The following is a 21,475-nucleotide window of genomic DNA, read 5'->3' as shown; positions in this document are numbered from 1 at the left end:
ACTGACCAGAGCTGGTGCTTCGGGGAGGATGTTGTAGAAAACGCTTTTCTGAGACGGGAACTAAGACCTCTCCAGGGCACGTGCCAGTGAACTGGCTGCCATCGCACACTCGCTGTGGTTCTGTCACTGACACTCTCGCCTCTGCACACTGCGTTCTCCCTGGAGATGTCTTAGTGGGTGCTGCTCTGTGGAGATGCAAGTCCACAGGACTTGGACCAGCTTCCACGCTCCCGAACAGCATACCCCCAACCCCGACGGGGGCGCCCCCACATTCCCATGGCATGGCATCTCCAAGGCGTGCTCCTCATGTACTCTCGCCAAACGTGAAACCATCCGTGTGAGCTTTTCTGTGTTTTCACTTAATTTCCAACATCCGTGCCGGGGCGAACGCGACCTCTGTAGTGTGGCAGCCACAGGCCGAGGCTTCAGTGTGGAGACACAGGGACAGGAGGACACACTCACTGTGACAGGGCAGGAACCAGGGAAGCCTTCCTGGAGGAGGCGGCGTTTGGGATGAGCCTGAGGAGGCACAGCAGCCATCCCCGGGCAGATGGAACAAAAACAATCGCAGACTGTGTGATTAAAGTAGAAATAAGTAATCTTTGAAAACAGGTCTTGTCCCTGTGGAACAGATAGGCGTTTGAAGAGATGCTTTAGGGTGCAGCTATTAACCTCTTCCAAGCTAATTACAGCAGGCAGAGCTACAAACGGATGTAAATGTAACTGCTTTGCATCAATTTCCTCCAAGATTACTACTTCTAGGGATTTCCTTTTTTTTTTCTCTCCATTTCTCATTTTCAAAGTGCTGCCCTCTTAACGCTATTTATATTTAGCCTCTAAGGGGCTTCCCAAACAGCTGATTGTTTCCAGGCCTACAGATCACTCCTTTGACTTTATTAATTACAAACAGGCTCAGCCCCCCCCACCCCAGCCCTGCGCAGACCCCGCAGGCAGCTCCCCAGGTGACGGAGGACCAGGGAGAGGAGCTGCGGCAGAGGGAACGGCGCTGCCACATCGTCCGGGAAGCAGTGGTGCGCCCAGGGCCTGCAGACGGCAGGCCAGCGGCCCCGCAGCAGGGTGCCTGGGCCGCAGCTGCACACGGGGACACAGTGGGATGTGAGTTAGGTGCCTGGTGCCTTTTTCCTTAGGTCACTGAGTCTTAATCTCAACTCCTCTTTCCCTGAACCTCTGCTCCAGTTCAGCTGCTTTTCATGGACCCTGGGCATGGGCTTCAAAGCCTGAGACCCGAGTTCTTTCAGGAACCCCGGGGGAGAGGGGAGGGGCTGTGACAAGGACTAGGCTCCTCTAGACAAGGAAGCAGAAGGCCTGAGCGGACCCCTGCCCTCTGGTTCTAGGCGGCACGACTGAATGCTGCTTGCTCAGCCCATTCCCATCTGTGCAAAAAAAGGAATTCTTCTGCCGGATCTCAGCATCAGAGATTTTAGTAATAACTGCACTTCCTTCAGCTGAAAACTTAGTCTCTCCTCGCTCCCCAGACCAAAACATCTCAACTCGCTGAGGAAGGAAGGAAAAGGCTCAGGAAGGACCAGGCACAATGGACTTCGTGCGGCCGGAAGTCCACCGAGTGCAGCAGCTCTGCAGCGCCGGTCGCAGGGTCGGCTAGCTGGGAGGGGGGCCCAGGCAGGAGCCCGTGGCCCTGGCTCTGCTGCTTTCGGGATTGGCTGGGTCCTGCCACTTGCCTGCTCATCGATGGCTAAACGCATGTGAGCTCTTCCTCGTCATCGTTCTTCTAATTAGCTTCTAACTTTGACAGTTCGGGAGCAACATGACGGGACAGCATGGTTACTTTTTAAACGGCAGAAAAAACAGTGAACAGAACAATTCTTACACAGAAAGAGATTCAGAAGGAGGCTCCCCAATGCAGCGAAGGTCATCCATGTGTATCAGCTTCCAGTGGCCGCCGGGACATGCTCCCACGAACCTGGTGGCTTAAAGGACACATGGGGATCTTGCTGTTTGGGAGTTGGGTCTGGAATGGGTCCCAGGGCCTGACGGCAAGGCTGGGCCACTCCTGCAGGTGGGAGGGCTGAGCCTGCTCCTGGCCAGCAGGGCTGCCGCTTCTCCCTCTGTCCTCGCTGGACTGCCGGCCCCCTTCCCAGCAAGGGGCCCACCCCGATAGTCCCGCACGGACTCCACAGTCTGAGGTCCACCTCAGCCAACAGCCTCTCCTGCAGCCTTTCTCCCCTGTGCCGATCACCTAATGTGCTTGCAGGTTCTGAGGGTCAGGAGGTGGGCAGCTGGGGGGCCCCTGTGCATGGGGACTCATGTTAGTGTTGCTTTACTTTAGTGCCTCTTCAGAATTCTTTTCTGAATGAACATGTACAGTGTTTAGAGTAAAAACGTTTGTTTTCCTTTCCTCCTAAAGTCTGAGACAAACCTTCCTAGAAGCTGACTGTAATAAGCACCCACATCACATCTGGACACAGGACGTGCCCTGTGGGTGGTTAACGAAGGGCCTTCACTGTCCCTGTCGTCAGCGTTCCGGAGCAGGGTCTGCACGTCAGGTCTTACCTGTGCCCCTCCTCAGCCGGTCACCTCTCGGTGTGGAACCGTGGCCCCTTTAGGGGCACCTTGTCACTGCAGACACCTCGGCCAGTACCTGTCTGCCTGCGGGCTGCCCGGCACCCTGTCGCATTCGCACCTGCTGTTGTGAGGTGGGAGGTGGCTTCCTCAGTCCCCACTCTCAAGCTGGCTTCTTTGTCACCGAGAGCTGGAGTGGGTGTGAGCCACCCTACAGACCTGGAGGGTCCCCGCCGCATCGCGCAGGCACTGCAATGGAGCACACTCTGTCCCCTGCCCCTCTCCGAGCCCCGACTATCCTGGGCCCCTTCAGATGGGACGCCCGAGTGAGCGCAGGTCCATGGTCCCGGCTCTGCTCCCACTGGACAAGCAGGGCTCCAGAGCTCAAGGCTCAGAGAAGTGCAGGTCATGAAATTTCCAGGAGGAAAGCCGGTGCCCAGACTGACCCTGGGCTCCCGGTCACAGTTCCACAGGCTGCTGCCCCAGCCTGCGCCCCCAGCTCCTCCACGCCCCACAAACATACCTGTGTCACAGCCGGGCCCTCACTGCCTCTCCAGGTCCCCGCTTTGCTGCTGTGTGCACATAAAAATATTGGGTGGGCCAAAAAGTCCATTACGTTTTCTTCATGAAATAAAGGACACATTTTTTTTTTCATTTTCACCAGTAACTTTATTGCTTTGGATATTTTGAGTATGTCGGCTGTCTCCCGCTATTGGCTTCTAGTGGGCAGAGGCCAGGGGCGCTGCTGAACATCTTCCAACACGGAAGGCAGCCCCACAGCAAAGGATTATTTGGCCAAAATGTCAATAGTACCAAGAAACTTCGCAAACCACTTTTCACACGTTCAGTCACAGCACCTTCTCCGTACACTGCACAAATCTTTTTTTGCGTTTCAGTTGCGTTTTTACCTTTCTTGAAGTAATAAAGCATAACATGCCGAAAACGTGTGTTTTCTTCCACCTTCAATATTAAAATGGCTGCACAAAATTTCACCAATGTTGATAAGTTTTTTTAAGTGCACGTTGATATGACAGCTGTCACAATACAAAATTGTTTCGAATAAAGTTAAAGATGACTAAGCACTACTAGAGCCTGGGAAAAACTGAAGGGACTTCTCCGCCAACCGAATAAGATGCCCCTAGCACTTCCTCCCAAGGAGGAAGGAATTAATTACAATCACTGACCTTTCTTCTGGTGACAAAGAGGATGCAGAGTAACTGGAGGTGGAGGGGCCACCACCCTGGAAAAGTGGGCGTCCTGGGTGGAGACAGCGAGGGGTGGGGGGCCCTCCTGGGAGGGGCAGGTGGGGGTTCCCTCCATCCGCGCCTTCTGCTCAGTTTCCAGGACTGGAGGGGTGAAGCTGTGTCGGCACCTCATTTAGGGCCCGGTGCAGGCTGCGGAGGGGGCTGGGGGCTGGCACTGAGCGCAGGGACCCAGGGGTTTAGGGCCAGGAGCGGTGGAGCAGGGGGTGCTGGACAATCTGACCTGAGGGCTTTCTGCTGAAGGCAGCCAGGTGATCGGATCCACTGGCGGCTGGGGGAGGCGTTTGATCAGACAGCAGGTGGGGGTGTGACTCAGCAGGGTTCCTGCTGGCTAGGGCCTGACCCGATGCAGCAAAGGTCAACCCTAGAGGCCGAGGCCGAGGAGCTGGACTGCTGCGGGGTTGAAGTCTGTTAACCCGAGAACGAGTTCGGACCCCTGACGCGTGGCGTGCATCCACAGCGCGCGTTTGACTGCGCGAGGCAGCTCCCAGCAGGCCGAGGTCACCATGGAAACCGAGGCGTAGAGAGGGTCAGTCCCTCCCCCAACGCTTCCCAGCGTGCTCTGCGAAGGCAGCCCTCCCCCAACCCCTGCCCAGGACCAGGCCAGGCTCTCGGGTCGCACGTGGCAGAGGGAGGACTCGCTGAAAGTCACAGCTGGTGCGCAGAAGGGTTGGCAGTATTTGCCAAAGAACTTTTTCATTTGGAAAATATAGGAAAGCAGCCCTGACCCATGAGGCTCAGTGGGTTGGGCATCTTCCTGCAGACCAAAGGGTCCCCATTCAATTCCCTGTCAGGGCACAGTCCTAGATTGTGGGCAGGGTCCCCTAGCAGGGAACTCACGAAAGGCAATCACACGTTGATGTTTTTTTCTCTCTCCCTTCCCCTCTCTCTTAAAATAAATAAATTTTTTTTAAAAAAAGAAAAGCATACAAAACCACCAAAAACCAAATTTTGCATCATCATACAAGGGATTGTTACTCATACCGTGTGCATTCTGTTTAATTTCAGGCATGTGAGCTGCCGTATCGCCATCATTCTGGGTGTATTTGGGTGCAATCACTGGGATTGCAGAGGTTTTAACATAAAAAGTAAGAAATAAGAACAAATCCATCAAATTTATATCTGCTATAGATTCCTGTCTATTGCAACGTGCAGACTGTTCATGTTTTACACAGTAGTAGTTTTCTTAAAAATTCAAAACAGCGAATGCTTTTTGAACACTTTGCATACACACTAGATATATATTAGCCTGATATCTACTGTACACCATGGATGTACATATCCATGTACATTATTATGTGTTATATACGTAATACTTCATTTATACAACTACACAAGCCAAAGTGGAATTTCCCCCCAAGCTACTTCCCACAGGTAAGTGTGGCAAATCCTGGCAAGGCTTGTTTTTTCTAAGTAGAGCTGAAGTTGTGATCCAAGTCGATGTGCTCCGAGTTCTGTGTTCTTTCCATTAAATGAGATAATGCCTATAAAATGCCAGTGAAAACAGTGGTATGGAGTAAGCACTCAAATGCTGGCTGTAGTTTTCCGTTTTATTTCTACTAATTTTCCAAAGTAAGAGAATTAGCTGATGAATTAGTGACTACTTCACACACATTTTGTTCTCCTCACTACAGTAAGTACAGGATGTAAGGGAGGTGCTTGAGAAAGTCTTGAGAAGGTCGGAAGGTGCCGACAGTTATCTTAATACGCGCCCAAGGGTGGTGCAGAGGAAGCAGCCGGGAGGACATTCGGGGCGAATTTTAATATGTCAGGATATGCACGCCAACCTTCAAGGCCACATTGGCCCTAAAGTTTACGGAGCACCTCGCCCCCCCCACCAGCTGTCAGAGAGGAGTGTCCCCTCGATGTAAGCGTGGCCACCAACCAGCATTGGTCAGGCACGCCTGCCTGAGGGGCCCTCTGGCCAGGGGGATCGGGTCCCCAGACAGAGGGCCTGGCCCACCTCCTGGGACCAACACATGTCCCGTCCCGTCGTCTCTTCCGAGCGGCCTCTGCTCCCCCGCCTCTGGGAAGGAGCTTGCTACTTGCTGTCTCCTGAGACTGTCCATTCCATCTGCAAGCAGCCGGGGTTTCTGGAAAGTTCTCTGTGGCACCCCACACCATACTTGCATTTAAAAGTAACTTTGCCAGAGGATAATCACACTGAGTCCGCCCTCCACTCACAAGTGGCATGGTTGGCTACTGTTCCAGAAGGAAGAGTTTCTGTACCAGTGAATGTTCAAAGGCTCTGCCAATATGGGCAGTTCAGGCTGAAGTTAGCTTCTTCCCGCAACGGGCTCAGGAAACATGAGGCTCTTTCACGTCCAGAAACGAATCTTCTGTGCGAACCTGTTGTGTAACCGAACACAGGTCCAGCTGCCTGCCGCCAGGAAAGACAATCCTCAGGAGGCAGGTGCCAACGTAAAGGAAAGGGGTTTATTTTCACTGCTGGCCACCTGGAAGACGGGGCTTTCGGCTCAAAGCCCGTCCCCCACCCCCTCAGAGGAGGCAGAGGCTTTTATATGGAGGGCGAGGGCTAGGGGAACAGAACAAAGTGATCACGGGAGGGGTTGAGACGTTCTCTACCTGCAGAGGAGCACAGTCCATCCTGATAAAGGAAGTGACGCCGGTGTGTGTCTCCCTGGTTTAATCATCCTGGCTTGTCGTTTTGGCTTTACGTCATCCAGGCTCCACCGTTGAAGGTCAGCAATTCCCCCGGAGCTGGGATGCCTGGAGGTCAGAGTCTGTATCTTTTGAAGTCAGTTCCTAGGATTCTTATACAAACAGGCTGTTCATCTACCAGCTGCACATTAGTCAGAGTCCGCAGTTACAGAAAGAGTGTGGAAAGAATGTTGGGTGGGTTCCAATTTCCCACAATTACAATTTTCCACTATTGTAGATACCCCTGCCGATCTCTCTTCCATGTCTATGGCAGTTAGAAGGCTTTCGCCAACACATTTAAGAAAAATTAGAAAATTCAGAATGCAGTCTACTTCATAGGCAAAAAATAAAATTTTAGAGACAATTCACTGATTAGAGTTTAATATTTATAACTAACTGTGTATAATGGATTCTATTGAAACATTTTTCTCCTAAAATCACCCTCGTTTTTTATCAAAGAGTCAAATCAAGACCAATTCATTTCCTGCATTAAGTCCATTTCAATTTGACCTGATTGACATGAACTCAATAGGAATAGCAACTGACCGTGTACACTTTCCTATATATGCTTTGCTGGGACGTTACAAGGAATTCGTAGATTGAGCTTTCACTGGCTCTCGGGGCAAAGAAGCCACGCCACGCGGTTGCCATCAAGCTTTGCCTGCAGTGCCTATACATTTGAGTAAACTCAAGTTCTCAAGGTCCTCAAAATGCCTTGAGGTTCTTCCTTGCCGTCTCCCAGGAAAGCAACCTTCGCTCCTTACCTGAAAGGCACCATGAACCTTCTGAATAAGCCAGGAACCAGGCCGTGTCTCCAAGGGGCTTTGATGGGCTCCAAAGTAAATCTTTATTCCTTGAAGCTTTTTGCTGACATTCAGAGTCTAGGCAGGTCTCTTGCAGACCCGACATTCCGGTCGAAGTCTTGGTTAATAAATCCACAATTGGAAACTGGAAGAAATCAGATTTCTGTTGGATTCATGCAAATAAACGTATTGCTATGAAAAATAATATACTCATTAAGAGTTTCCAAATTCTGGACGGATCAGGTGGAGAGAAAAATATAAAGGCTTCAATATTGCTACAATTTACCAAATTGGTGTATGAAAACAAGTTTCTTTGAAAAAAATCAACAAGCGTCACTTAATTTTACAGAATTTGTAAGTGAATGAATGACGGTCAAATTTCTAGAACTTATGAGAAGCACTTCTCAGAATTCCAGAATGCCTGAAGCCCCTCCTCCCCTAGAAACGATGCAAAATGTTGTTTAAAATGGCCTGGAATTTAGCTCTTTGATAGAGGAAGCCTGGTTTGCTCCTTCCAGATTGTCCTGGATTTGCAGGAGGTTACTGTTTAATCTACAATGAAAAATTTGGAAGCACAGAAATGTGGCTATGCCCGAGGGAGGAAGGCCGTGGTGGGCACTGGCCCGGTGCTCTCTACGTGAATGACAAGACCCGGGTTATTTGTGGAAATGTCCTGCGCTGGTTTGCCCTGTTGTGTTTGCAGTGGCCTTGAAGGCTGTGTGTTTGGATTCTGGCTTTGTTTTGTAAGCTGTGTCATGGCGCTTGTGCCACCAGGGGGGTTATTTCACCGCACCGGCAGGCGGGGCGAGAGCTCATCACATTCACCGTGTGTCGGTAGCGGGTCCTGTAAACCACTCCCCCAACCTCGTCTACGTACCCAGTTCTAGCCCTTTAAGCCTAGAAGGCTAAGCTTATTTGACCTGGCTTGAAAAGGTGTATCTATATAAAATCTTTAACATTCTTATATGTTCCCATGAAGAAAGAGTTTCTAAATTTAACTTCCACTGGGTAGCGTATTTTTTAGTAGATGTTCTGAGGTTTTACATTGGTGTGTAATATTTGTGCCTGGTGGGTCCAGAGACATTTGGGGGCCTGGTGCGCCTGTGCCCGGCGTATCTCCTAGTCCTGTGACTCCCCGAGAATGTAAGCTGTCTTGCTTTCCAGGTGTCTGTCTGAATTTAAACTCTGGCTTCTCCCTCTCGGCCCCTTGGCCCTTCCAGATCCCACCCACACACCCGCGGAGGCCCCTGAGCCCTCAAAACGTGTCCGTGCTTGGGGCTCCCGTGGGCCTCTCTCCCCACAAACTCGGAGCCTCTTTTCATTTGAAAAGTTTTGCTGCTGATCATTTCTGGAAAAAAAAAATCCAGAAGGTACATTTGATTTTTTTTTTTTTTTGGTAGTAAAGTTACAATGCTTGAGAAAAATGTTTCCAGAAACATATACAGTTCTGGAATCTCTTTATAAATATATTTGTAAGCTACTCAAGTAGCGCATGAATGTACGCAACCCTGAAGTATAAAGGGTAGAACGCTCTTCCGTAGAAGTTAATTGACTCGACGGGAGGGCGCACACTAAAACTTGGTAGACAAAGTGGGCCAGATTGGCCTCCAGCAGTGCCTAACGTGGGCACCGGTTTCTTTCAGAAGGACACGCCTTCATAAATCGTTACCACTTTGATAGGTGGGGAAAAGGCATTTCGTGTCACTTTGCACTTCTTTTTATAATGGAGTTGATATCTCTTTGTATTTTATTGTTTGGCCCTTTTCTGAGATAGAAACAAGTCGTGTTGGGCTTTAGAGCGGTAACCAGCTCCTGCTTGGACGCTCCGGGCGGAGTGCAGGCTGGGGTCTCCCGTTCCCTGTGCTGTGAGTGCGACCTTGACCAGGAAAAGTGCCAACCGCGGGTCGCCAGATGCCCTGCGCCGCGTTCCTCTCGCAGGTTTGGACCCAGGTCACCCACCTACTTGGGCCCAGAGCGCAGAAGCTGGTGCTTCCAACGCACCTGCCTGCTCGCCATTGTGGGGCTCACCCCGCACCTGCAGGACCCATTTCCCAGCGCCCCGCCGCCACACACTAGAAGCCGCTCGGCCTAATCGGGGGTCTCGGTGCCCCGCGTGACCACCGGGTCCCAGCCCAGCCCGTCCGGGGCGCGTGCACAGCCGGACACCTGGGGCCACAGCGTCGCCCGCGGATGCATCCAGGCCCTTGCGCGTGGGTGGACCTCGCTCCAAGGACACAGAGGTCACCGGCCTGCGGTGTCGCCTTTCTGAGCCAGCCGGCCGCCTACGGGTCCCTTCCTGTGACCGCGTCCTCAGCCCCCGGCGCCCCCGCCCCCTGCCGACTGTGGGCATGCGCACTGGCCCGCCTCGCGTCCCTCGGTCGTTGCCATGGGTACCGGAGCCCAGGCGCCCCGCCCCCAGCGCCAGCGCCCCGCGGACGTGGCCGCGCCCCAGGCCGGGTGAGGGGGTCGGCCGGGATGGGGGCGGGGAGGCGGTGGGGGCGGGGCCTCTTCCTGGGTGGCCCGGGCGGGGCGGGGCCTGGCTGCGGGGCGGGGTCCCTGTGTGGGGGTCGGGGGGCCTGGCCGGGGATTGGCCCGGTTGGGTTTGGGTCTGGGGCCCGGTCCTTGTGGCGAAGGGTCCAGGGCGAGGGCTGTGGGCCTTGTTGGGGGCGGGGACCCGGTCCCGAGTGGAGGTGGGGACCCGCGGTGTGTCGGAAGCGTGGCGGGGTAGGGGGCGCAGGGCGGGTCCGGGCCCGGGAGGGTGATGTGGCCCCGCCCGTCCGTCCCCGCCCGTCCCCGCCCCCCTCGCCGAGTCCTGGCCCCGCAGGAGCCGCCGCCCGAGCTTCCTCGCGTTGCGCCCAGCGGGACAGGGGCGCACGGACGCGCGGGCGCCGGAACCCCGCCGGAGCATGTGGAAGCTGGGCCGCGGCCGGGTGCTTTTGGACGAGCCCCCAGAGGAGGATGACGGCCTGGCCGGGGGTCCGCCTCCGGCTGCCGATGCCGGCGCGGCGCAGGTGAGGGGCGCGCAGGTGGGGGCCGCGCAGGTGAGGCCGGGGCCGCGCAGACGGTGGCGCGCAGGTGAGGTTGCGCAGGGGCTTCACGCAGGGATGGGGGCGCAACGTTTCGGTGCGCAGGTGCGGCCTGGGCCCTGCGGTCCGTTAGTCTTCCGTGTTGTCCACCCCCACTCGTGGTTGGCAACGAGGGCAGGGGGGGCACTTGCGACGCCCGCGCGTCGCTGTGGCCTTGCAGCTGCGGTGGACTATGCGCGGGACTTTGGCAGGTCGCCCACGCGGGGCGAAACAGCGGGCAAGGCCTGAGTCTCTGGGAGCTGCGCGCGCCCGCCCGCGGGACCAGAAAGCTCTTGGCGACCACAGCAGCGTGCCAAGTGGACGAAACGCTTGTTTGGGTAACAGCTATTTCCCTTTCTTAAACCTTTGATTGTCTGGAGGAAGAAGGCAGATGACCTTTCTACAGAAAATGGAGACACTGGCCATGCAGGTTCGGAGACATGCTTGGAATGCTCAGAATTTGGTCATTCGAGAGGATCCCAGGTGGCTCCTGTGTGCGTGCGGTGCCTACGCGCTGCCCCCTTTTTCCCCGATGTGCATTCGCGTGTTCATTCCCTTTCACGGGCCCGGGAATTCGGGTCAGAAATTCAGCGCTCTCTTTTGAAGGTGATCAGAAAATTCCTTGTTTGCCAAATGTTTGGGACTTGCTGCTGTGCGAGGAGCTGTTAGGAAGTTAGAGACGATCCGTGTCCTTCTCAGGACTTGGGAGGGGTTCGCCCGTTGTTTCTGTTAACCCGCTAAAGTGATCGAGCCTTCAAATACGCTTCCTGCCTGAACTTCTCTCACAAGTTACTTTGTGAAAGTGAGTATTAGTGCTTACCGCGGTTTTTAATCTTTTAAATCTCAAAATGTAATGATGAGAATTTATATGGGGTTACAGAGTTATTTAATACTCTAAATAACTATACTGATCAGAGATAAGCAATATTATTCTGGGATGAACTCTTTAAAAAAATTTTTAAATTGATTCTCCTGTTTTCTGCTTCTCTTTCTCCTGATGAAGCCTAAAAACCTGTGTTTTTTCCTCTCAGTTTTTATTTTGAAAAATTTCTAACATAAGGCAACGCTGGAAGAATAGGCGATTGAACAGCAAAATGTACTCCATCTAGATTCAACCATTAGTACCACGCTCGTGAAAGACTTTTTCCTGGTCGTCTGGTTTGCAGGATTGTCTATACCCTTTTGCTGTGTATTTTTGTGTGTGTTTTACAGATGACTTTCTAGGTGCCCAGTCGAACTGCGTGGAAAACACAGAGTTCCCACGCACCCTCTGCCCCCACAGGTACAGCCTCCCCCCATCACCGTCCCTGTCTGCACAGTCAGTGGGTCTCCAGGACAGCCCCCCCCCCACAGGACAGCCCCCCCCCAGCCCCTGGTTTACCTTAGAGTCGGTTTTGACAGATGTAACATGAAATGTGTCCAAGATTATAATGTCACATAGTTTCACTGCCCTAAAAACTTCCTTGTTCCACTTACCTGTCCCCCCCATCTCTGCAACCGCTGACGTGCCACTGTCCCCCAGTCTCACCTTCTCCGGGATGTCACAGGTCGGACTCACACAGCATGTGGCCTTTGCAGACTGGCTCCTTCCCTCAGTCACACGCATGTCAGGTTCCTCCATGTCTCTTCACGGCTCGAAAGCTCATCTGTTCTTAGTGCTGACACTGTCCCACTGTCTGGAGGGACTGCAGTTTGTCCGTCACCCACTGAAGGGCATCCTGGTTGCTTTTGTGTTTCGGCCGTTGTGGGCGAAGCTGCTGGGCACACGGGCGTTTCTGTGTGGACCTTGGTCTGCCACGCGGATGCGCACCGAGGAGGGCGCTTGCCGGGCTGCACCCCAGGAGCAGGTTTAGTTTGTGGGAACCTCCCACTGTCTTCCCAGCCGGCTGCCCAGCTGCGCTCTCGCAAGGACCGGATGTGAGTCCTGCGGCTCCGTGTCCTCGCCGCCCGGGGTGTGGTCAGTGCCTGGGTGCCTGGGTGTCAGTCCTCCCCATGGGTGTGTCGTGGCCTTGTTGTGGTTTCGCCTGTGATTCCCTGGTGACAGATGAGGCTGGACATCTTTTCAGGGGCTCACGGGACGTCTGTGTATTCTCCAGTGAGGTGCCAGGGAAGATCTTTTGTCCCATTTTTTAATGCATTGTTGTTTTCTTGTTGAGTTTTAAGGGTTCTTTTTCTATTTTGGATACAAGTGCTCTATCAGATGTGTCTGTTCCAAATACTTTCTCCCGGGGCTTGTCTTCTTCGGCTCCCGACCGCGTCATTTTCGGAGCAGAGGGTTTCAATCTCAGTGAAGTCCCGATCATCAGTTCTTTCTTTTGGGGTTCATGTCTTTGGTATGGTACCCGAAACGTCTTCACCACCGCCCGGGTTGTCTCCTGTTGTCTGCCAGGAGGAGTGAGACCGACTAGCTGGCTTTCACGTTCCTTTACTAAGGCTGTCTGTAGCTTAATGTGCTGAAAAAACTTTTCCATAGAAAAACAGACTTTGAAAAATTATTGTGACAGGTTAGTCATACTCTAAATTTAGTTAATTCCTTTGGGAGGATTGGTCTTGATCTCAAGGCCAGTTTCTGTGAGAAATTTGACAGTTCATGGCAAGTCAACGATAAAACTTCTGCCCACAGAACCTTGTGTGAAAGTTGAAACGCGGACGAACTCACCGAGTGCGGTGCATTCAGCGTGTCATCGGATGGTGTTCCCGGTTCCCATCCTCGGACTTCCAGGCCCCCCCCCCCAATCAGCTGGCCCGCCCCGCACCAGACACACAGGGGCGGGTGCACTTGGCCTTGTTCTACAGAGTGTTCAGTTTGCTTTCAGATCTGGTGCGGGCAACTTCCTTGAAAATCAGGTCACACAGCTATAATCTGTGTTGTTTATAAAAAGAAAAAAGTAGCTAATGTTAGGCTCTAATAACTTCGAGATGTGAGGCATTCAGAGTCATTACTGGGATTAAGGAACACTTAATGTTTCTGAAACGTAATGGTTTTAACACTGTAGAGAGTAAATTTCTGGGAGCGCCTCCTCGGGCTATTGAACTTCTTGTCGTGAATACACATCTAACTTGTGTTGAAGTAAAGCGGTGAGGTTTGCAAGCTGAAACAGGCATTGCAATTATTTAGCAATGAGGAGAGACTGACGAGTTTCGATGAGTCTCCTGTTTATTTGAAACACAAAGCTGCTGTGTGTACGGTAGGAGCTCGCCGGGTGTTGAATGTTAGGTCTCAACCTCTTTTCTGTGGGAAGTGTTGGTACGTTTTTTTGTGTAGCTACCCATGAAACATCCGTGTGTACGTGGATGTCTTTGACGTGTTTGAAACCACACGTGTGCTTTCCCACTGCAAACACTGACCCCATCCCCTCAGCGACATGGGTCACGTGTGAGGCCCCAGTGCTGCCGTTGGATGGCTAGTCTTCCGGCTGTGAGCGAACCCCTCGTGCCGGGATGGGCTCCTTGGGCCTCTTCCGGTGGCCCCCGAGACTGCCGACCCCCCTCCACCCTCAGCCTTCTGTGCGGCCTGGAGAGGCCGCGCATGGCACGGGGAGCGCCAATGCCCTGGTGCCGGGAGCCAGGGCGCACCAGGATTTAGCAGCTTTAGATTAACGCCTTGAAAAACAAACCTCAGAGAATTTTTGGCATATTTTCATGTTAAAATTTTAAAAGGCTTAGACATATTCCGTAGGCATTCCCCCCCGAGAACAATCCAGGGGCCGTTTCGTGTGCTCCCCAGTCTGCTCTGGAAGAGTCAGGGTGCAGACATCCCTCTGGGTCACACGGAACCGCCCTTGCCGGGCACTGGCTGCCGTGGTGCAGGTGGCTGCAGGGTGAGGAGCCCAACCTTTTGGCACCTCTGGGCCAAAGGGTGGGTCCCATGGTGTCTGCGGAGCCCTGAGCCTCGGGAGGGCAAACAGACAGACAGGCCAGCTTCGGCCCGATGCCCCACTCTCTGGTCTGAGTGTATAGCTCTGCGTGAGCTTCACCTGAAAAGGGTAGGTTAAGCATTGAGATTGAAGTCCCAATGCCCAAGGAGTTAAAATCCTAATGGAAAAGATGTGTTTTTACTGGTTTCTCCTAGCCTAGGATAGCGGGACTCCAATATTCATTTAAAAAATGCCACCGATCACCACCTTCGGGTGAGATGCCTGGGATTCACTGTGTGAATCCCACTGAACAGAGTCTAAGTCACATGTCCTTGCCTGGGGCTGTGGTTGTCACCACCCCCTGCCCCGCCCCCAGCCTCACCTGGCCCAGACCTCCTGCACCTGGTCCCCGGGAGGTGAGGCCGGGAGGTGTGTGCTCTGTGGCAGCCTTGCCTGAGTCTGGTTGGGGGCAGGTGTGCATGGAAGGCGTGGAGGCCCTGGCTTCCGGGCTGAGAGCCACACGGAAGCTCAGGAGGACTTTCATCTGCCACTTGAGGGTGGGACAGGCCTCAGCCCAGGGGCGGCCCTGTGGCTTCCTGGCCACAGTTCATTCACAAGCAAGCGCCTCTCTGCGTCAGCCCTGTGGACAGACAGACAGACACATCGAAGTCTCTGCTACAAAGTCTGGTGGGGGTGCTTTGAGGCAAGACAGACTGTTCTCACCTTCACTTACTAGAGTGACCGAGGAGAGGAGGGGCCCCCACGTGTCTGGGTGGGAGGCAGGTGAGCACAGGGAGCCCCGGGCCAGCGGGTTTGCCTGGAGGAGCGGGCCGGCCTCGACCAGGAGCTGCCAGTCGGTCGGGGCAGCGGCACCGTCTGCAGACGGGGCACAGTGCGCCCCACAGATGGCTCCCGTCGGACCGGAGGAGCAGACGGGAACTGGTTCTGGCCTTTGGAAGGTCCCTGGGTCCCTTCGAGAGCGCTGGCAGCTCTCCGGCAGCCGCAGCAAGTACTTCACCAGCAGGGCCATCGCCGGTCCTCCCGGTAGCCCTGGAAGTGGGCAGGGCGACCACAGTTCCCTGTGGACTCGGTGCCCGGCCCCTGGAGGCCAAGGCGGCCTGGCCTGCGTCGTCCGCTGCCACTGCGTCCCCTGCGGTCCGAGTGCCCGTGGTCCACCTTCGGCGCTTTTTGTCGGTGATTTCGCTGTTCCCAATGGCCCCCAAGCTCAGGCTGAAGCATCTTCCAGCTGCGCTCTGGGCTGGAGGGCTGGGTGCACCTCACGGGGAAAACGCGCAGCTTCCTTCAGGCTGGGTGACGGCGTGCCGGGCACGAGTTCAGTGCCGGCGGGCCCGCAATAAGTATTGACTGAGGCGTCTGAGTCCACAGACACGAACGAGGCGGGCCACGTGTAGCCTGAGTGCCGAAAACTCCGTGCCCGGAGGCCCCTGCGTGTCCTGTGAGAGCGGAGCGGCCACCGGCGTTGGGTAACTCGGTGTCGGCATGTGGTGTCCTCGCCAACAAGGCCAGAGGGCAGTTCTGTTCTGTCTGAGGCCCTTGGAGGGCGGGAGGGTCTGAGGCTGTGGAGCTGCTACTACTACTGAGCACTTGGACGCACCTCTCTGAGTGCAAGGGGTTTGCCCCACAGCTGCGCTCGCCTTCCAGCTGCGGCGAGTTTGCGGTTTCACTTTGCTTCTTCGTCCGGTGTTCATGTTTTGTGTTACTGGGGCTCACAGTCGGTGCCTTGGAACAGCATCGATGAAGTCGTGTTTGGGCTCAAATTCCAGTGTAGCCAGGACCACGGCCCCCTCGCACTCTCTGCTGTGATGTGTGTGCGGGACGGGCTGTGGACGAGGCCGTCCTGCGGGGTTGGGGTGGGGGGCTGAGAAGGCAGGTGGCGCCCCTGCCTCGCTTCACTTCCCTGCTTTCTATCTGAGGGGCTGAGCGCTGCTGGCGGGCATGAGGTGTGGGGGGGAGGCAGGTAGCTGGGAGGAAGGGTGTGGAGCGGGAGGAAATGGCCGAGCAGGCTGTGGGGCAGCGGTCCCCGTGGGTCTGGGGACTGGAAAGCAGCTGGTGTAACTGGCACAGGACGTTGGCAGAGAGGAGCCGTGGGAGGGCCCCATGGGTTCCGACTCCACCTTGTAGGGAAACACTGAAGACTCTTGAGCTGAGGCTCCCTGGTGTTTTCCAAGGGTGCGTTGTCCAAGGGGAAGGGCTGGAGGCAGGACGCAGACCCTCCAGACAGACACAAGGGCCTGAACTCACAGCCACAGGCAAGGACGGCGGCGCGGAAATGGGCGAGGAGCGCCGGTTCGCTGCCCCCGCGGCAGCTGCGGCAGACCTCAGGGTACTTGGTCCCGGAGGCCAAGCACAAGCCCGTCCCTAAGGAGCAAGGGAGAGAGTGGGACGCGTGTCCGGCTTCTGAGGAGCTGTCCGAGGGGCCAGCCTCTGTCTCACCGGCTGCAGTGCTAAAGGAGTGGGCTGGGTGCCTGGGCCACTGAGGACGCCTCGGAGCTCGGCTGCCTGTTCTGGTGCCCTCGAGCCAGCAGTCCCGCAGAGGGACCCTGGGAGGCAGAGGGTTACGTGCACGAGCTCTGAGAAGATCATCCCACAGAAGGTCAAGAGGCTCCTGGGGCCTCCAGCCGTGCTGCTCCACCAAGGTCTTTCCCCTACAGGGCCAGGCCCCGGAGACCTGGGACGACGAGTGGCTGTTTTTCAGATGCCCCAATCCCAGCCCAAAATAAGAAGGTGCACAAAGAAACGGAAAAGTGGACCGATCTAAGGAACAAAATAAGTAGAAGCTGAGATCTGTGAGTCCCTAAGGAATCACGGCAGTGACATGTGAACAGAATGTGAGCGTCAGCAGAGAAGTGGACAGTGTCACAAGGAGCTGAAAGGCGAGGGCTGAAGAACTAAACCGAAAAAAACTCGCAAGGGAGCTTCAGCGGCAGACTCAGCCAAGCAGGAGAAGGAATAAGCAAATGTGAAGATGAGTAATTTGAAATTATTGAGTAAAGAACAAGAAGAAGGGAGAAGGACTGGACTTATAAAGCCCAGGAGACTGTGGACACAGGCAAGTGGGCCAGCAGGTGTGTGAGGGAGAGCCAGGCGTCAGGAATACTCCAGGAGGCTGGGAGAAGCAAGGCCCCGGGCGGTGAGCAAGGTCCCCGGAGCCCAGGTGGAGCGGCTTGGCCGCCTGGACGCTGCTTCGGTGACAGTTGACCCGGCCAACAAAGATCCCTTTGTGCCTCTCAGGCCACTGGCCACTCCCCGCCCCGCTGAGGCGGCAGGGCTCTCACCTGCCCGGCACATTAAAATTGCAGAGACGACCTGAGACGGGGAGCAGTCTCGGTGTCGGGCGTTTTCTCCTGGAAACGAGAAGGTGCTTTCCACACCCGCTGAGTTTGGTGTTTTCTTTCGTTTTGCCCATTTTCCTACTTGGCCTTTTTATATGGTTTTATGAAACTTTTAATGCTGAGGATATTGGAATCTTATCATTACATATGGAAAATTTCCCTAGTATTTTGCTGGGGTTTTGTTTGTTTTTCAAATTCATGAAGAACCATAAAGTTTGTGATTAAAAGAATCAGGTCCCCAGGCCTCCCTCCCCACCAGGATTCGGCTCTCAAGTTGTCGCTCAGCGTTTCAGCTGTTTCTCCAGTACTTGGCTTCACGTTCCCAAGTCTTATGCTTCTCTTCGTGTGAGTCCTGTGAGGCGCGCTGACGTGTCCACCCAGCGGCGGTTCAGGCACTTCTCACCACTCAGTGCGTTCCGGCTCCTGGGCCCTGGGCAGCCTCGGCAAACCCCCCTTCCCTGGGACAAGGGGCCACACCATGTCCAGGGGCTGGCCGCTGGCCTCACTTCCTCGGGCCTTCAGGGTGCCCTTCCCTTGGTGGTGTCCCCGAGCCCTTCCCCCAAGACCACTGTCCTGGAGCGATGGCCCGTCCTGCGCTGGACCCCCCACCCTCCAGTCCTTCCCGCACACTGCAGCTCCCCGAAGTGGACACACGGTTAGAAGCGGATTAACTTCTCTCCTGTGCATCTGGGATCGCCTGTGCGTGGGTCCCTGAGAGAGCCAAGAAAAGTTACTCAGATCCTCTTCCAACTTTGTGGCTCAGGTGAGGGACACACGTCGGGAAAGCCGTGTCCATGATGCCCAGTTGGAGGACAGCACACCTCTGGTGGACGGTACACACCCCTAGGGTGGGTGCTGCATGTCTGCGCCCTGGACTCACACATCACCTCCCACCCGGAGTGATGGGTCAGGAGTGGGGGCTGCGGAGACATCGGGCTGTGAGGTGCAGCCCAGGTTACCTTCGGGAGTCCCAGCAAGGGCTCGCTCCCCACCCCCCGGGGGACACGAGGAGATGTCACCTGCAAACCGGGACCCTCACCGGCCACCAGATCTGTCTGCCCGTTGATCCGGCCTCGGCCTCCAGGACTGTGAGGAGCTGATGGTGGTTGATGCCCCCATCTGTGGTGCGTTTGTCCTGACGGCCGCACTGCTGTCTGAGACGCGTGGTACAAAGTTCAGAATCTGCGGAGCAGGAGACAGTGACAGTCCCTCCGTCTGCCGGTGCCTGTCCTCCCCGGTGCGCTGGCCTCTGCGTGTAAGACATGAACGCGGGCGGTGTGTGTAGGTACATGAAATAGTGCAGATCAGTTCACGTACACTGTACATGCAGACGTGCGAGTGTAGACCGTGAAGCAGTCACGTGTCGCGGGCTGCGGGCGCTTCCTGGCAGGGCCTGGGGCCCGAGCTCGCCCCTCTGACCCGCCGTCTGCCGTGGGCTGGGAGCCGCCGCCCCGTGGGGCTGGGAGCCGCCGCCCCGTGGGGCTGGGAGGTGCGTTCTCTCGCTCACGGGCTTTGACGCAGGACGTGCTTTGCTCGGAATGGGGACATCTCTCTCCCCTCTGTGAGCTGCAGTGATTTGGAGGGACTGTCACGAGTGTGGTATTTAAAAGAAAAGCTATAAACACGGCTGAACAAGTGACAAGTAAACCGAGTGACCAAAGTGTAACTGGGAGAGGACCAGACACATTCTCCCCGTTTTTATCCGTGGCTCCCGTGCTCCCGTCTGCAAACGCAGTCAGGTGCCGTGTGCTCGGGGTGAGTGGCCAGGCCTCGTATGTCCCCCGCAGAGCAGCCTCTGAGAACGTCGTTCATCAGCCGGCCAGGTCACACGCTAGCTGTTCCCCCACTTAATCTGAGGAGGTTCGTAGAGTTTCTTGCCAAGTGCCAGCCTGACGCATTAGAAGTGCCCACATGGGCCTCCCCTCTCCCGTTCTGCTTCTCTGCTGCATCAGAGTTGATCTCTCTCTCAACCTTCGATTAGGTGCAGGGAGCGAGTTTCCGGGGTTGGAAGGACGTGGCCTCGCTGCTCAGCAACGACGACGAACAGCACCTGCTGGGAAGATGCAGGTCTCCCAAGTCCAGGGGGTAAGTCCCGCGGGACGCGCGCAGTCAGCCCTCGGGAGCTGGGGCCGGCGCAGCTCCCATCACCGTCTGTCCGTCCCCGACCGTGGGGCCAGCAGGGCTGCCCTGAGACCGTGAGCGTCCCTTCCCGTGAGTGGACGGCGGCAGAGGAGGGTGAACCAGTTTCTCAGACCAGCTCTGACCTGGCAGTTCGCATGGAGCCTGGGAGCCCAGGCCGGGGCCCTGTGTGAGACGCTCGGTAGTCTCAGAAATTCAAGGAAAAAAACCTTAAAAATGCAAACGATGTAAAAGGCTTTAGGAAATTGAATACATTTAAACTGACACATGCTGCTAGTTTATCACAAATATTTTGAAGATTTCCAAAGTGTGATGTGTCCCCACCGCCAGTTGGCTATCCCTTCCCTCCATGGCGGACGGGGTTCTGAACTCTCATTTTTGTTCAGCAGAGGCCAGCGTGCTGGAGGGCTGCCCCTGCAGAAACGCCAGGGGCGATGGGACAGGGCCCACACCCGAGTCTGGGCCCCGGGTCCCCTCGACCGCGCTCCTCACACTGGGCGCCGAGCCTCCGAGCCCTGGCTCTGCGATCTTCACACGCATCATCGCTAACATGGCGTGCCTGAGTTTTCCTCGTGTTTCTGTGAGAGATTCACGTACCGATTTGTGTTCACTTTCTGCCCTGTTTAACGTGCTGCAGAAAGAGAGCCTTGTGTTTACAAAACAGGCAGAGGGTGAGGTCCTCGTGTTGCCCACACCGAACTCTTATCTCCCACAGAACCAGCCTGCGGTTAAAAGAAGAGTTGAAGACAGAGAAGAAACCTGGATTTTGGGACAGTTTGGTTTTAAAACAGAATTTACAGCCTAAGAAGCCAGATGAGATTGAAGGCTGGGAGCCTCCCCGACTTGCCCTTGAAGACGTGGCGGCCGAGTCGGGGGATGGCCCAGGCGGCCGAGCGTCCAGGCCGGGCTGGGAGGAGGGGGCCAAGGGCTCAGGCAGGTACACCAGCCTGGCCGGTCCGGGGAGTGGCTCTCGCTGGAGCCTCAAGTCGGCTGGGAAGCTGGTCGGCATCCGGCGCCAGAGCCGTGGCCACCTGACGGATACCTGGGAGGAGCTGGAGTGACCTCAAGCCGCCCTGCCGAGCGTCTCCCTGCCGCCCGATGCTGCTGCTTCGCATCTCACTGTGCTCTGATGCTCAGGTTCACTGCACCCGGGTGTCCTTGCTAGTCTGTCAGGCCACCAGTCTCTCCCCGATTAAACAGCACGGAGCCCACTCTGCCCGTGTCTCTGTTTGGACTTCCCTCTCGCACGCTGGGTGACGATTTCCAAACCTGTGACCACTGGGGCCCAGCGGCTTGCCGCTGCCGTCCTGGGCGTCCCTGGATGCAGGTGCTTGATGTTGCCCCAGGGGGCGCCGGGCGGGACTCGCTGCCTTCCCAGCTGCCGCCCTCGGCTCTGTGGCTCTGTGATGGCTCTGTGGCTCTGTGACGGGAGGGCTCCTCAGCTCGTTCAGCCAGCAACGCTGGACAAGCAGCTGTGAGAGACGCGCCGTCCAGGTGCCCAGTGAGCCCCGCAGAGGCCGCGTCCTGACCTGGCGGCTGACCTGACAAATCAGACTTGTTCTCACGAAACCATTAAAGCTAGGGAAGCAAATCACATTCTCAAGAAGCGAAGGTGGTATTTGGTGGAGCCCAGACGCCACTGCACAAAGGCCCACCCTCTGTGGCGGGTGTGGACGGAAGGTGCTGCTGATGTTCAGGTTTTATTTTTACTGCTGGAATTTTACACACTGATCTTTATTTTCTTCTGAAAACTTGTTCTTTTTTGATTACAGATTAAAGAATGCTATAGAGTGT

At 55.5% G+C, this 21,475-nt stretch overlaps 1 protein-coding gene and 1 long non-coding RNA gene across 2 annotated transcripts; one reads left to right on the top strand and one right to left on the bottom strand.

The window, feature by feature from the left end:
* Positions 1-5,339: 5,339 nt before the first annotated feature.
* On the bottom strand, positions 5,340-12,323 carry LOC128779892 (uncharacterized). Its single transcript, XR_008425962.1, has 2 exons — positions 11,861-12,323; positions 5,340-7,412 (listed from the first exon to the last, which is right to left on the bottom strand). It is a non-coding gene; the product is annotated as an uncharacterized lncRNA (long non-coding RNA).
* TDRP (testis development related protein) lies at positions 9,848-21,351 on the top strand. The gene is made up of 3 exons (XM_053916846.2): positions 9,848-10,278; positions 19,524-19,627; positions 20,397-21,351. Exons 1-3 carry the CDS (start codon positions 10,174-10,176, stop codon positions 20,740-20,742), a joined length of 555 nt encoding a protein of 184 aa, XP_053772821.1. The 5' UTR covers positions 9,848-10,173; the 3' UTR covers positions 20,743-21,351.
* Positions 21,352-21,475: the final 124 nt, after the last annotated feature.

Source organism: Desmodus rotundus, chromosome 13 (assembly GCF_022682495.2).
Source record: "Desmodus rotundus isolate HL8 chromosome 13, HLdesRot8A.1, whole genome shotgun sequence".
Lineage (NCBI taxonomy): Eukaryota > Metazoa > Chordata > Mammalia > Chiroptera > Phyllostomidae > Desmodus > Desmodus rotundus.
Note: the sequence above shows the minus strand (reverse complement) of the source record. Positions and strands in the feature narration are given on the sequence as shown.